Source organism: Pygocentrus nattereri, chromosome 6 (assembly GCF_015220715.1).
Source record: "Pygocentrus nattereri isolate fPygNat1 chromosome 6, fPygNat1.pri, whole genome shotgun sequence".
Lineage (NCBI taxonomy): Eukaryota > Metazoa > Chordata > Actinopteri > Characiformes > Serrasalmidae > Pygocentrus > Pygocentrus nattereri.
This window is the reverse complement of record NC_051216.1, coordinates 17,017,051-17,034,010: the sequence shown is the minus strand read 5'-3', so window position 1 is coordinate 17,034,010 and position 16,960 is coordinate 17,017,051. Positions and strand designations below refer to the sequence as shown.

General features: G+C 40.2%; 1 protein-coding gene across 2 annotated transcripts; it reads right to left on the bottom strand.

Annotated features, from left to right (window-relative positions):
- Positions 1 to 47: 47 nt before the first annotated feature.
- Positions 48 to 16,904, bottom strand: osbpl11 (oxysterol binding protein-like 11). Of its 2 annotated transcripts, none has more exons than XM_017691636.2 (13): positions 16,506 to 16,904; positions 15,945 to 16,013; positions 15,173 to 15,348; positions 14,825 to 14,904; positions 14,426 to 14,614; positions 13,487 to 13,685; positions 11,948 to 12,090; positions 7,195 to 7,335; positions 6,377 to 6,827; positions 4,932 to 5,118; positions 3,141 to 3,323; positions 2,373 to 2,526; positions 48 to 1,959 (listed from the first exon to the last, which is right to left on the bottom strand). In XM_017691636.2, the coding sequence occupies exons 1-13, from the start codon at positions 16,619 to 16,621 to the stop codon at positions 1,873 to 1,875; spliced, it is 2,175 nt and encodes a 724-aa protein (XP_017547125.1). In that variant the 5' UTR covers positions 16,622 to 16,904; the 3' UTR covers positions 48 to 1,872. The 2 variants fall into 2 exon arrangements, with proteins under 2 accessions (XP_017547125.1, XP_037395264.1); XM_037539367.1 differs by having other exon boundaries at positions 14,426 to 14,569.
- Positions 16,905 to 16,960: the final 56 nt, after the last annotated feature.

Sequence of the window (16,960 nt, the reverse complement as noted above, 5' to 3'; positions counted from 1 at the left end):
CACGTTTTTCCTTATTCAAGCAACCAACACAAAGAAAACAAGAAACATCTAATATATTAGCAATTTTATTAGTTCATTCATCAGGACTTTTCTCAAGCTACTGGGAGTGTAATTAAAACATCAGTGCAATTCACAGCTCAGCGAGATATACACTTTGGGTCAGTTTTCTGAACACAGATCAATATTAAGAGTAGATTCTCCACTGGAAAAACCTGTTAGCCTAGCATCTGTCTAGTCTGTGTTCTGAAAATCCGCCCTCTGAGTGGAAAGCCAAGTGAATGAAATCAAAACATACAGACTGATAGAGCAGATATCAGACATTCTAGGTGTCCTCGTCAGGAAGCTGGGAGCAGATATGTACACAGGTTGTGGTTTCACTCGTAATGCATTTCATAGAAGAAGGTGAAGAATGTGTTCGGGCATAGACCAGAGGAAGACTAACACAAATAAGGCACCACAAGTTTCTCAGCAAGACCAACCAGGGCTAAAGTAGTGATTTCAAAATAAGAGGCATTTAACTTGTGCTCTGTCCAGCACATGCTCACCTAAGCTGCTGTCCTTTTGTGGCAAAAACAAAAGATGCAGCGTTTAAAGTCTAAATCATTAACGCTTTAGTCAAGCATGAACCTTCAAACTTTTTTTTTTTTTAACCTTCTAGCTTATACGGCTCAAACGTCTTTCAAATTTTGTGTAAAATAGTAGCAGAGCAGATACTCCCGTTCCATCCAAGCTACATGTTTTATAACAGATTTTGATTGCCTTTCAGACTGAGTAGTCAGTCGAGAGGTAGAATCACACCAGAAGACAAAAAGCATAAGCTCACCTGAGACTAGTGAGCATTTACTGCATGCGACTTAACATTTCAGATCACATTTCTGTGGAATTTTCATTTGTCAATTTGCAATAATACTGTCTGGTGATGTTCCACATATACGCAGAGAATGCAGATACCAATAGAGAAGATAATGGAGACAGGAACCAGTGGCTTAGTGCTGAAGTGCTAAACTGAAGTACTGTTTCGAGGTTTATAATTGGGGCCAACATGTTACATGCTCACAGAACATCAGGCAAACGTAAATAGAGCAAGCCTATACCTGAGCAATTATATCAGAGAGAAAAAAAGAGGCAAAGAACAAAAGAGATAGAAAAAAATATATATAGACTGAGAGACAGGGGGATAGAATGAAAGAGAAAAAGTAGCCTTAACACATATAGCTCAATCCTCAAGAACCCACATAACACCTGGCTAACTGCAACAGCCAAAAGAGGCAAACTCTCAACCATAAATCTAGACTCCTCAGCTCTAATGAAGAATAAGAAGCCACTGCTTGCCATGGGCCAAACAGCCAAAAACTCATCTCCCATATTTCTATTCATATCAAAATCATAATACATCAAAGAAGATTTTACAAGTATGAGAAAATGTTTGACCATAACATGGTCAGATATACAGCATTCCATAATAAGATCAAGAGGACTTAATAAAGCATCCTCAAATACAAGCCTCTCCCAAGTACCCCTCACATATCATCATTTTTCCTCTGTATGCACAATTCCTATTAAGGCAACATCAACAAAAGACCTCTGTGTACGCTGGGACCTCTTGTGGATCAGAATAATTCACTGTGAGGTTATACAAAAAAGAATCAATCAAGGGATGCAAAACATGAACGTCAGATTCTTCTCAGTGTAAAACCAGCAGTCCATAGCAACTCTCCGCAGAGCGTTATACCCATATCAGCGTTATAAGAAATCGTATAGGAGGAGAGTCTTTGTGTGGGCGTCTTCATATGTGAGAAAAGGGAGCACCGACCCAGGGACAGTGTTGGGGCAGTACAGCCGCCTGGGACTGGGCTACAGCAGGTGAAGGGTTCAGGGGTTGGCTTGAGAGGCTGCAGGAGAGGAACTCCGACCCGAGACAATTTTCCACAGTGGTTTATGATAGACCCAGCCTTCACCCTGAGGAAAAAAATAGCAGGGAAAACAACATGCTTAGAATAAAAAAGTACACATTTTGTTTGTCAGTGCATCTTAGTAAATAATTGTAAAAGTAAGTAATTTTCAAGCACACAAACAATCCATCTGAAAGACAAAATAAGCTTTAGCAGACCACACAAACACCTAAGAGAAGCACACACTCACCACAGTAGACCTATTTTAAAACGAGCAAGATAACAGATGAAATTGCATGTAATTTTGCAATTTTTATGTGTTTGAGCTATTATTAAAGGGTATAGGCATTCACTCTTCATGATTTACATGATAAAAAGCACTACACCACACATTAAACACCACAATAATTATTTTTCGGTTTAAAAGGTCACAGCAGGAGTAGCGAACAGATTTCGCTGCATGCTGATGAAGCTGCTTACTTTTCTTTCAAAGTATTTGGTCCTCCAGGGTGTCTCCGTCTCAGTGCGGTGTCTCTCCTCTTTCCTCTGTCTCTCCTCCAGGAAGCGCTTGTGCTCCGTGGCCTTCTCCATGTCTCTCTGCTGCAAGGACTCTGTCACATGTTGCCACAGCCGCCTGCAGGAAGAACAGCTCAGTCACAGAGGCTGAGGCTAAGGCTTCAGTCATTCCATATCTACTATGGAATGGGATGTAATGAAATTAAATGACAGTAATGTACAATGACTGATTTTTTTTCCCCCCAAAATTTGCCCCAATTTAGTCACGTCCAATTCCCACCTATGAGCAAAGTCTCCCCCTAACACATGAGAACACTAAGCTGGGAGGGTGAAAGCTAGCACATGCTTCCTCTGAGACAGGTGAAGTGCTGCTGCATCTTCCATCTGTAGCATCATTGGACAGCTCAATGCCCTTAGCAAAGAATTGTTATTAGGAACTACTGGCATTGGATGGCCATATTATAGCTGGGGAAATACTCGCAATCCTCCCAACAAAAGAGCCAACATTTGGTCAGTTCCATCACTCAGGAGCCTTGTGATATCAAACAATTTCTAAGATATTTTCTGTTTACCTGATCTGCATTTTCAGTTTTTCAATATGCCTATGCTCATGTAGAGTTGCAGATCTGTGATTAGAAATATACTATAATATTGAACAATCAAATGGAAATGCAGTCAACTGGACAAATCTCATCATCAATGAAAAAGAATAATGCTGTAGGAAATCCTCACCTGGACTCATAAGGTCCTTGCCGGTCACTGGGTCTCACTCGTTTCCTGGTAACAGGGAGCTTGGTGACGTCTATGACTCGTGTATCGCCATTGCAGTAGCTAAACTCAAGCACACCGTTCCACTCCCCCTGCACGCGACACACCACCGAGTTGGTGGGGTTGTGCTTCACTTCGGCATTCACTCTGCATTACAAAAACATAGGCTCTGGTTACAACCCAACTCTTAGCTTTCACAACCAGGATATGTGCCACTCAAAAATACCAGTGTCTGACATGGGGAGAGAGCGACATAAGTGAGCATTTGGGTTTATGGATATATGATAGCACAAATGATAGCATGTATCCTAGTGAACTGAGCTACTTTAAGGTGCACCTATTGCAGGCACGTGTTAAGTTCTGCACACACAGTTTGCATCTCCACAGAAAAGCATGGCCAATAGAACAGTATGCTCTAGAGCAGCTGCATATGAGTCCAAGGTCAGCATGCCCAATTCCAAGTGTCGGACAGAATGATATAAACCAGGGGTCTTTAATTAAAATTTAGTAAGGTCCAGTAAGAGAAAATATCCTCAAGTAAAGGTCCAGAACATTATAATGTCTAACTTGCATTATCACTCAGTGCTATATACTGTTTACTGAAGTAGCCTAGAAGTTATATCAACATCTTATACAATCATCAACTGAATATCAAATCAAATAAAGTACAATTCAGTCATATTTCAACATTTATCGTCAGTTTTCTCTTTTTAGATCATGCCATGTGAAATAACCTCCCTCTGACTCACTTTCTTCTCTGACTGCTGTTTCTTGCCTTGTCCCTCCCCTGTAACCCTCGCTCACTCACGTCCCAGTGCTCATTGTAATGCACAGATCTGACTGGCTGAGTAGCGTCACGTGTGATATTTACAATGCATGTGATTGGTCTGTGAGTCTCCAGGGCCGCTAAAGCTACCATAAAGGCTAGAAAAGTCACCAATTAAAATAGGTTAAAGAATTCTCCATAGTTTATCGGTTATAGGTCCAGGGTCACACAGGACAGCGTCTGGGTCTGGACTTGGACCGAGGTCCGCCTATTGGTGACCTCTGATATAAACCCTTCTAGCACTGGACTGTGGAGCAGAGAAACTGGGTTCTCTGGAGTGATGGAGCCCTATTTAATAGTTTTGGGATGAGTTGGAGCGGAGTTTATAAACCAGAACTAAATCATACAACATCACTACCCGACCTAACTAATGCTCTTTTGGCTCAATCGAATCCTCACAGCAATGTCTGAACATTTAGTGAGAAGCCTTCTCAAAGGAGTAGAGACTGGTGCTGCAGCAAAGCGGGACAAACCCCCTATGAATACCTTTGATTTCAGAAAAGGTTTGGATGAGTAAGTGTCTACAAATGTTTCTAACAAAGTGTGATGTTACAAATGTGGTGTATTTGCTGTAATTTTGTTTAAACTGAACAATATCTGATACCAATGAGCTATCGAAGAGTCTTCTGAAAATTAAAACACACTGCACATGTAAAACTATTACGACACAAGATTTTTGGCACACTCAGATGCACTGAGCAACATCCAGTTAAAAGTGATGAGTAACATTTATGGGCAATGAAGTACAATGAACTTCTTGTAAATCAGGCAGCCACTGTGACTCATATACTGTTATATTCTGTCATAGGTTCTAACAAACAGCACAGAGCTTTTTATGCACATCTAGTTTTATCACTTGTCTTCATTCAGACAGCACACTGTGAAGCAGCAAAGTCATTTAACATGTAAGCTGATCTTCTGTCACTGACCTGTGCAGTTTGCCCCCATAGAAAGGCTTTGTCTGGAATGTGATGGCTGCACTGTAGCCTGTCTTGGCGCAGTTGACGTTGACCTTTCCACCTAACTCCACCCAAGGTACGGTCAAAATGGATCGGGCATAAGCCGAGGGCAAAGTGAAAGTGTACTCCTCCCCATGCTCCAGCAAGTGCAGATTACCTGAAGAAAATACCATTACAAAGAATACGTGAAAAACTGTGGAGAAATCTTTTATTAACCACAAAAGTACAGGCACCCCATAGTATCACTGCGCAAAAAAAAAAAAAAAAAAAAAAAAAAAAAAAAAAAAAAAAAAAAAAGGGGGCAATGAAAATGTTGGGGAACAAAAATTGCTGGAATATGAAGAGCTGTAAATAATACAACACACTGTACTGACAAAGCGAATTCAGTGAATACAGTATAAAAAATAAAAATTGTGGAATACTATGGAATACAGTACTATGTGAAAGTCATAGACTACTCTTTTGTTTTATTTGATTTCCAATGAAAATGGTCATTATGTGCTAGTCATTAATTTTTCAGGAGATATTTCTTACGAGATCAGATATAAGATAATTCAGTTGTACAAGAAGGGTAAAGCAGGAGTTTTAATTTTTTTTTTTTTTTTGAAAAATTACAACTCCTAATAACTATGCAAGACCATTTAGACCACCAAAATAGTCACCATCAGATAAACAGTACTTAAAGATTTCATCTTCAAGAAAGAGGAGAAAATCTAACTCCACTCTGAAAAAATCCAGGTGTTTGTCCATCTTTGTACTGTGAGAAGAAAACTCAATGCTGTGTGTGTGAAAGGATGCGTAGCTGCTAAGAAGTATACATTTCGCAAATCAAACAAAGAAGCTTGTTTTCTGATGTTCTCAGAACAGTGAACTGACCGACCCAGTGAAGTCCACACCTCAAAGTCATTAAATGTGTTTGGAATTACTTCATCATGAAAAACAGAATGTGCAATCAATTCTGAGACTGAATTTTGGGGTTGTGGAAAAATACCCCTGCAGATTTCTGGGAAAAAGTAAAAGCAAGTCTCACAAAAAGACAGAAGTACCGACAAAATGTGAACACACTATATACTGAAACATTTGTTGAGGATTTTGTGTATTTTTGTTGTTAAACATATGTCTTCTGTTTCTTTTACTGAAAAATGAATAGCTTGAACTTAATGGCCATTCAGACTATATATTATGGTTTCTGATACGTGGTCTCTGAAGTTTGCAGCATACTGTGTTCCTCCTTTAAAAAATAATGACAAACAATACATTTCTAAAAATAATAGCAAAGATACTGTGCATTAGGTAACAAACAGTGGACATGTGCTTTAAAAACAATGACTTTTTAATTTGAGATGGGCAAGATAAAAGCATTAAGACACTAAATATAAACAGCAAACGTGGCATTCCCAGGCAAAAGGCCTTACCCTCTCCGATCATTGAAACGCCAATAGACATGCCCATGAACTTGCTCTTGGTCCACACGTGTGTGTTTACACACATCTGCCTTTCCTGGCATTCAGCATAGAACCCTGATACGGGTGGATGGTGGGACACCTGCTCAGCCACAAAGCGCAGGTGGTAGCAGTCTGATGGATTGGAGCCCTCTTTCTGAATGCCTCCTTGAGATGTTGCCATTTTTGGCACTCTCCAGGAGCAGTGGAAAGTCTCACCAATGATGGGGTTGTAGGGTTTCTTGGCAATGGCACCCTTGCGGCCCTCATGAAAAGAAGTGAGGTAATATTCCACAAATTGGACCATCCGCTCCATAGGACCGGCCCCGTCTGTGATGGCCACAAAAAGATCTGGGTGGGACATGAAATCTGCATACATCTCCAACAGGGAGCGCTTCTCCAAGATAAAGGTAGGAAGGACCACCTACATGTCAGAAATAACATGAAGAGTGAAAAGAGTATGGTCTCTGCAATTTTTAGATATTACTACATAGACTGAAACAGTGAGCAAATATGTATCTAAAGCACTTACATGACTAATATTTGACAATTACAACTTATCAACACTTATCTAATTCAACCTCTCTTTATTATTAATTATTAGTCCAGCCGAATGCTTAAAGATCAGTGTCCACCACAGTTTGGTGACATCTCTGCTCAAACACACTTGACTGAACTCATCCATTAATTTCCAGGTTCAGCAGGTGTGTCTGAGTAGACAAATCACCAAACTTTGCTGTACACCAGCCCTCCAGGACTCCTGGTGTGTTGGATGGGGTCAGGTTGCTCACCCTGGTGAGGTCCATGCCCAGTTTAAGTTGAGAGAGGAGGTGCAGGATGACACTGCGCTCTTCTTCCACAGCTCCCAAGTCCTCTTCCTCAGCTGGACAGGAGTCTTCCAGCTCCTCTTCTGCATCAATGTCCTCCTGCTCCTAGATTCATTTTCGCATTATTCAAATTAAAGATAAGACAATTTCTTATACAATTTTCAAAATGCTATTATTTTCATAACATTTAAGCTAAAAACACCAAACTTTCCTTTAATTCCTACATATTTTCTTTTTTATCCTATTGACTCAATTCATAGATCAATGCCTTCCAGCCCCTTATAATTTACAAGTTAAAACTCACACAGGAAGGCTATCTTCAGTGTACCCATTTGTGTTTCCCCAGTCCCTTTTTTTTTTTTAATTCTCCTTTTCAGCCTCTTTATCGTTCTATAGAACCCCAGTTTTGGTAACTTTTCAAGGTAGAGTCAACAGACTTTCCACTTAGATGACAATTCAGCTTGGTAGAAATATTTAATACTCAACCAAATCACAACTGCATTTCCTACAGACATCACTCATCCAGGAAACACTGCTATCTGTTTTATCACTGGTATTGATACTATTTTTGTCAGCAAATTTGGTAAAAAGATTCAACTCCGGACCAAAGACTCATTACTGCATTTTAGAATACCTATACAGCATACAGGTTTTTTTTTCATCCTTGAAATAGCACCTTACAAATAACAAATTAGAATCTTTTGACTGTATTTCATACTGATAGGACCGTGACTAACACTGCAGAAGCTCCATTTCCTCCTCTTCTATTGTATGAACATTTTTGCACTACTTTAATTTTCTTAGGAGACCACTATTAAATTTTTATCATTCATATTTATCATAATGAGCGTTGGGAAGTAACATTAAAGTCAAATTTGCTGATGACACTACCATCCTAGGCCTCATCACTGATGGAGATGAAACAGTCTACAGAGACAAGATTTTGCAGCATCCAGGCTAGAACTACCTGGTTAGTAAACAGTTTCTACCCACAGGCTGTCAGGCTTCTGAACAAGCTGTGAAGCTGTGGGTCCTTCCCCAGTTATCATTTCACTCAGTCACTTTGTCAGCATTATTATTATTATTGTATCATATCTAATGATACAATATGCTAAGGACAATAACACTGTAAAAGTCACTTTAACAATAACAGTCACTTAAGTCACTATATTTTGTGTACATTTTCTCTATATTTTGTGTATATTTAACATATTTCAATTTGTTTTTTATATTTTACTTTTACTTATTTACTTTCTGTAGAGTGATTACTTGAGCCTCACCAAAAGCATTTCAATGCATAAATGTCCAGTTTGTTTTTTATATTTCACTTTCTTATTTACTTTCTGTAGAGTGATTACCTGAGCCTTACAAGCATTTCAATGCATAAATGTCCAGTTTGTTTTTTATATTTTACTTTCTTGTTTACTTTCTGTAGAGTGATTACCTGAGCCTTACAAGCATTTCAATGCATAAATGTCCTGACATGTTGTGTAAATGGCTAACTTGAAACTAGGCCATTCACAATCTTCACAATCTAATTCTTCTAAATCTAATTCAATCTCATTACCATAAGCTAACCAATGACAGTTTTTACGTCTGTTCTATTCAACTCTTTGTCAGCGACTGAGATTCTAGCAGTCTACAGTTTAGACTTTCTATCAACAAATGTGAGCCATTCTGCTAAATACGGCTGGGGCAATGAGCAACAGTGGGACGTGTGCCAAATACAGCTCTTGTCCACACCCTAATCTAAACTCAAAATATTTAGATCTCTTCAAAACTCAATTTTACTGGTATCCGTGAGCTGGACAGTTAACCTTAAATAGGTGTGATAAACTTTTTGAATGGAGTGTTACTTGCTCTATGGTTGTTTATGTTTTGCCATGGTAAGTGGCAACACTGTGTCCACTCACTGTATTAGACACTCCTACCTTGTCAGTTCACCTTGTAGATGTAAAGTCAGAGACGATAGCTCATCTGCTGCTGCACAGTTTATGTTGGTCATCCTCTAGTCCTTCATCAGTGGTCACAGGACGCTGCCCTCAGGACACTGTTGGCTGGATATTTTTGGTGGGTGGACTATTTTCAGTCCAGCAGTGACACTGAGGTATTTCAAAACTCAAGCAGCACTGCTGTGTCTGATCCACTCAGATCAGCGCAACAAACACTAACACACCACCACCACATCAGTGTTACTGCCGTGTTGAAAATGATCCACCACCCAAATAGTACCTGCTCTGTGAGGGTCCATGGGGGTCCTGACCACTGAAGAACAGGGCAAAAGGGGGCCAACAAAGTATGCAGAGAAACAGATGGCCTACAGTCTATAATTGTAGAACTACAACGTGCACCTATATAACAATTACGTGGTCATAATGTTATGCCTGATCTGCGTACACTGGTTGTTGTACAGTGATCAGGCATACCCATCATATACTCTGAAAAATTATGTAACAAGATATAAATAATAAATAAGACATAATTTATCTTGCCTACTACTAGTGAATACACACTATATTTCCAAAAGTATTCGCTTGCCTGCCTTCACACACATATGAACTTGGGTGACATCCCATTCTTAATCCATAGGGTTTAATAAGATGTTGGTACACTCTTTGCAGCTATAACAGCTTCAACCTTTCTGGCAAGGCTTTCAATAAGGTTTATGAAAGTGTTTATGGGAATCTTTGACCATTCTTTCAGAAGCGCATTTGTAATGTTAGACACTGATGTTGGATGAGATGGCCTGGCTCACAGTCTCTGCTCTAATTCATCCCGAAGGTGTTCTGTCGGGTTGAGGTCAGGACTCGGTGCAGGCCAGTCAAGTTCTTCCACGCCAAACTGGCTCATCCATGTCTTTATGGACCTTGCCTTGCGCACTGGTGCGTAGTCATGTTGGAACAGGAAGGGGCCGTGCCCAAACTGTTCCCACAAAGTTGGGAGCATGCAATTGTCCAAAATCTCTCAGTCTGCTGAAGCATTAAGAGTTTTCACTGGAACTAAGGGGCCGAACCCAACCCTACACCAACTTTACACTTGGCACAATGCAGTCAGACAAGTACCATTCTCCTGGCAACAGCCAAACCCATAGTTATCACGGAGAATCGTGATTCATCACTCCAGCAAACACGTCTCCGCTGCTCTAGAGTCCAGTGAACACCTGTATTCAAGGATTTGGATGGGTGAGTGAATACTTTTGGAAATATAGTGTAGGTCTCTTCTAAATAAGTGAGAGACAGTTCCTCCAGGAGAAGAACAGCCAGTTGATTTTGCTAATGAAAAGACTGCAATAAAATAGAATTAAATAAATAAATAAAATCCCATGTGGTTTAAGTGTTTATTGGCCAAGTTTCTTCAAATGACCAGCTTTACTTTTATGTTCAGGACAATCTTAGCTCAATTTTGACAATAGTTAGACAACAGTACATTCATTGTATGTGTTTACAACACGTGTCAGGCTCTAGCCCTTGTGGGCCAAAACACTGCATACATCAGCCCACTGCCTCATTAAGCACACCTTGTCAGCTCATCAGCTAAGAAGCAAGGCCCTCATGAACTGAATTCAGGGTGTTGGATGAGGGTAAATACTAATCTCCACACATCTTTAGCCCGGAAAGTACCCAATTTCACAAGCCTGGTGTACAAAAAGGTTTAAGCTGCTGCAGCTGTTGAGCAGACTGCAAATGAGACAATGACAACATTTCAGCCTGCTATTACCTTTCAGCCCAACAGACACAAACCAGTTCGAGGAAGAGGCTGAAGCTGAGCCTGCTTCCAATAACAGGCTAATCTACAGACTGCTTAACCACAACCTCCTTCACATAAATTTTATCTTCCTGATAAGCTCCAACAGGATTTTTTCCCCCAAAACAAACATATTAATATAAAAATTGTACATATGGAGTCTAGCATAGGTAGAGGACGGATTAAACCCTTGACTGTAATCCAAAATTTATTTGTATAATGTAGAATCATGTTTAAACAATATAGCCTTTGGGTGATAACTGATATTGTTGAATATCTCAATAATTTAAATAAGTGCCAATGTTGTGCAAGTCATTATTTTTTCATTCTCTTTCAGTCATTGTTTCATTGTGTTTTGCCTTTAATTACCTATTTCTTTTGACAACCACTCAAATCTATGGTTAGTTCAAAAATGTATGTAATAGTAAAAACCACTTAATTATAGACTATGCAAACAGAATATATATTAATTAACTGCACACATACATACTTTGAACACCACTTGGAAAGATTATAATGGCCAAGAATGCTCACGAACATACAAATGAAACTAAAAAACTCAGGTATATGAGATCTATTCTCCGGTGAAGAGTAGAATAAACAAGCTTGTTCAGAAAAAGGGTACTAATCTTGGTTTGCCACAAAATGAAAGTGTAGAACAACTGAATTTTAACAGTGTCGCATGCAGTTTACACAGAAGAGTTGTGTGTTAGTTATTATTATACATTGTTAAGTAATATTATAATCTAGCCCAGGTAATTACATTACCATCAGAGAAAACTTAAACCATAGAGTAAGATTCTGTAGTGCTTACCGAATTTTCATCACAATAATATTTTCATGTAATTCTGAAGACATATAACCATTTGTCTGAATTTATATAATATAGACCAAAGGCAAATTACAGTGTATAGTCAAAGCTAAGAGCAGTACACACTGTGTAGATAGACATGTGATATAAAGACTCTCTTACCCCAGCAATGTCACAGGAGTCCATTTCAATGGGCTCTAGAACTGTCCCCTGCGTTTTGATGCTGTCTTTGGTGATGCTGGCCAGAGCGCCACCATTCTTCAGGATGTCGGGCAGTTTGGGCTCCAACCACTCGATGGTTGGCCCTGCAGGGCAAATGGAGCCTTGTTCAGAACTGCTCATGTCACCAGACTCTACACAGAATGGCCACAGGTCACAGGCTCTGTCACAAGTAGAATTCCAGGTGTCCAATCGCCGCGCAATTGTCCTCAAGTTCAGATTCGCAACCTGAACCCAAAGACAAGCATCTGCACAACAGCACTGTCCAATGCTGAACTACTGCATTGGTGGGGAGATTACTCTTACTGTTTCAGCTTCATGGCAACCAGTTAAAGCTTATGAGGGAATCCTGACCTCTTAATCTAACTGGGTCTGCACTGCAACTAAAATACTGATACAACACACTGACTAGTGGCCGTTTCGTATGTTCCTTTCCTTGCAGAGAGCTATAAAATATGTATGCTTTGTAACTCGATCAAATTCAAAGTATGAGGCTGTGCACAATTGGAAGACCACCACTGTTCATCTACAAAAAGCCTGCAGCTAGTCACACATTCACCAGGCACTAGCTCTAAGGAATTCAAAACAAATAAACTGCCCACTTGCACTAGTTTGAGGAAAATGGTCTGCTCAGATAGAAGATCTGTTTATGCATTAGTAACAGGGTTAGTTGACAGACACACAGGAGCACAATTTGAGGAAGCCGACGGGTGGCTCGCATGGGTGACGCCCTCAAAGCTCTGGTTACGTGGACTGGCCTATCAGAGGGAGATACAATTCCTCATCCATTATGAAACTATATTCCACTCCCTGGCCAGGGCCCCGGGTCATAAATTCTACAGACAAGAACATGACCTTGGATTAACTGATTTGCTACCACAGACACACGAGATCTGTATAGTGAAAATGAAAAGCAGTGATGGTTCTTTGTTATGTCACTTAAAGCACAGAACTTCCAAGCTGTGCAGGGAGACTTTCTGGTGTTACACAAGATATTGGTTGTTCTCTTAAACACCTTGATTAAACATAAGGCTTAATGAGTCACAGAGAGTACGTGATTTAAGGTATTCTGTAACTGTCTGATCGTGAATTTTGAAGAAGATGGCTTATCTTGTTCTCAAGCTTCTCTGCATTATTTAGCATTTCATGGTATTTGTCCTTGCATGCAAACAATTCTGCAGCCCAGAAGGATTCATAATTACCATTAATATTATTATTATAATTCTTTTAATGTGGTGTATGCCTGAGCTTAGAGCTCTATAATTAGAAGGGGAGCCAACCCAAAAAGTTCTTGGATTTGTAATTTGAGAAAAAAAAAAGAATATTAGTAATGTCTATATCCAAATTATAGAATCAAAATGGTTTCAGTATTTGAAGTTATCTTCATATTAGAAGTAAGACACAATATTACTTCTCTTCCAGGTAAACAATTTTAAATTATTTAAAGAAACTTAAGGAATAACAGGATCAGGTGCTCCTCACCTCCAAGTGGAACTTTTTGCCGCGCCACTTGCTGAAGTTGCAAGATATGCAGGCAGTCGCTGAGGCAGGTCATGGTGGCCAGTGAAGTTGCCTTGAGCAGCAGGAGGTCCTGGTCCAGTGGGGATGGACCCTGGCTGGCTGGCAGGCCCTCAATGCACTGCACCAGGTCTCTGTGCTGGCCCTGCGCCTGGCTCATCATCTGCACAACAAAAGACAACATGAAAGTTCTCTGCTTTCTCTCTGCTGAAGCCTTTTCAAGTGTGATAAACCACTAACAACCCTACATTCGATATGGCCCTTGGTGGAATAAGTGAAGCATCAGGCTGAAACACCATATTATTGGGGGTCTCTGAGCTAGCTGAGCGTTTTCCCTTTGATGGTAAGTGGGGGTGGTGGGAAACATGATATTATTAGTTTTTTTTTTATTATTAATTTTATTATTATTATTATTATTATTATTAATAGTTATTATTTATTTTTTATTATTATTAATTTCTCCTCGTCCACTGGTGCACAGTGACACATACAAAAATCAGATGTTTTAGAGGTAGCCAAAAATATTTAGTGGAAGATTTCAGAAAAACAAGAACTTTGTTTTTTTTTCCTATTATTTTTTTGGGTTTTTTTGTTTTTTAATTTCAAGTTCACTTTCATGGACACTGACAAAACTCTGATCTTCTATTTAAAGGGCAATTAGACAGATCTCAGACAGAGTGATATCGCAGCCTAAAATTTTCTTTTGTGTAGAAAGACCATCTCAAATCATCCCATGAGTCTAATATCTGTACTACACGATAACTGGTCCTGTTTCACTGAATGTAGTGATGTGTAATGTTAGATTTTTGTCATATTGCCCACCCTTACTAATCATGTAATTTTATTTCTGATTCAATGGACTCTGACACTAACATAGCAGAAACTCCAAAAATATGGTCTCACCTCACGGGCCTCCACCAAGTGGTCAGGAAGCAGAGAGCGCTTGCTGGAGTAGGGTGAGGAGCCACGGTGGAATTGGGATAGGCCCAGCAGGGAGCCGGTATTATAGCTGATCCTGCGCTGGGATCCAGGAGAACTGGCACTGCCCTGAGACGTTGTGGACAGACTGCGAGTCTTTAGCGGTGGGTTTGTCTTCAGAATAAAAGCAAAGCATTTACAGCTGGCCATCAAGTAGACACACACAGGCCAAAGAGCAACTGTAACTTGTACAGTCTAGTACCGCTACAGCATTGGATCCTCATCAACCTTTTTAACAACAAGCTGTTTTTAACACCTGTAAAGAAGTTGATATGTAGTAACAAGTACCAAGGCATTCAGAGAGTACACACTAGGCTTTCTCACCTTGCCCATAGCTTCTGTGTGATGCTGTGTGCATATCTGCAGTCTGCTCACCCAATGTTGTCTCTCTTTAGCATCAGTAGCTGGGACAGCCATACACAAAAAGCTTGTTACACACACAGTCCACACGAAATGATCCTGAAAATTTGTGATAGTCTCTATAAAAAAAGACCCTTTACTTAAAAGCAACTCATGAGTAGCTAGCGTGCTATGGAAAGGAAGTATGGAATAGTCCTAACTCTGCAGTGTTGCAATTGATGAAAACTTGCTGATTACGCATTAACATAGCTGTCACATGTGTTACAAAGGTTAGACAGGAAAAAAAAAGAATGAACAGAAAGAGAGATGCACCTCTGAGTTTGTACTGCTCCCCACTAATGGCATTGACAGTGAAGGTGTGCGAGTCCTCATCGCTGGGGGAGATGACCGCGCCCGCTAAAGGAAGAGTGCCCCTGGGCTTCTGCAGCCGAGACTGCTCATTTACAAAATACTCCAGCAGCCCTGCCTCATTGTTGAGTACAAAGAATCTAAAGACAGACAAAAAAATCCAGGTAGCTGACCAACTCAATAAACACTATATAACCAAACATTTGTAGACACTTGTTCGTCCAACATTTCTAAGGAAATCAAGTGTATTAATAGGGAAGTAATCTTCTCTTGCTACAGTATCTGCCTCTATTCTTTAAGCTTTACACTAGATGTTGTTAAGACAACAAGAGCATCAGTGGGGTCAAGTACTGATGTTGGATGATTCATGATACTCTTCTCAGAGGTACTGGACAGATCTTCATCACTCCAGAGAACACAGTATTAGTGCTCCCTAGCCAATTGCTGGGGAGCCTTACAACCTTCTAGCTGAGGATTGGAAATTGGGCATAGTGACAGTGTGCTCATGTGTGGCTGATCCAGAGCATCTCATTGCCTTGAGTGCTTTGCTATGAGGATTATACAAGCTGTGTACGACTGACATCTAAAAGTAGCCAAACACTGTAATTAGAAAATGCTTTCGAGCACTTCTAGACACATAGTGCACAAAAAGCCAGTGTCTCACATCAGCATAATTCAGAGTGCAACAGAAAAATACCACTTATCTGTTTGGTGAAGGTCCTGAGCCAGTACTCACCGATACTGCCATCCAGTTACCAGATTTGTGTACTTCATCAAATATCCGTCCACATTCTCCATGTGATCACTTCAAACAGCAAATGGGGGGGTATATTATCCATTTGTCAGTACTTGTAGACTACCTGCTTACATATGTATCTCCCTACTGTTTAATTATTATACAAAAGCAACAAAACGTACAGGCTGTCCTCATAACAATGACATCCCTTTTGAGTAATATTATTAGCCAGATCGATCATGCCTTATTAATTACATCAAAACAGAAACCTGTATGACTTGGGTTTTTTTAGGAACCGACAAAGAGGTCATGAAGTCCTCAGTTCGTGACCTGCCGAATACTCACAGGGAGAATAATTACTCTCCTACCTTACATACACTTAAAAGGGGAAAGTAAGCGACACCTAAAACACATATGCACTCACGACACGATTCAATTAAGGTTAATGTTATCTGACTGAACAGCCTCGGCTCAAAGGAGTGGGCGGCTAATGGCTAACTTTAACTAGCAGGGCCAGCATCAGACTCAGTAACTAGACATTTTAAAAAGCTTAAAAGTTACCTGTACTGCCAGCTTTTGGAGCTTGTTCTGAAGGAGCCTTGCGTCGAGCTCTGGGTGTGCACATCCAGTTTGTTCTCACTTTCAGAGACTCGTATTCCCGCTGTTTCCACCTGCATTGTCGCTGGTTAGCTTTAGCCGCTGTGGCTTCACCAGAGCCGAGCCGAGATTAGGTAGTTAGCTAGCTAGGTGTTTACGGGGCTAGTGAGCTCGGCCAATGTTAATAATGTCGGCGACAGGCTGAATTACTTACATTTATCTGCCCCATTATACAGCCCTAAATATCCAAGCACGACATGTAGTTATGAAAAATTGTTTATGCACCTTCTCAGCTCTCAGCCTCCAAACCAGAGCTTACAGTATCCATCTGGATCATGTGACGCTCTGTGGTTTGTGGGCTTCTTTCTAGTAAGCGAAAGGGTATAAACGTTTTATTCCCTTTTTTTCAAATCCATAAT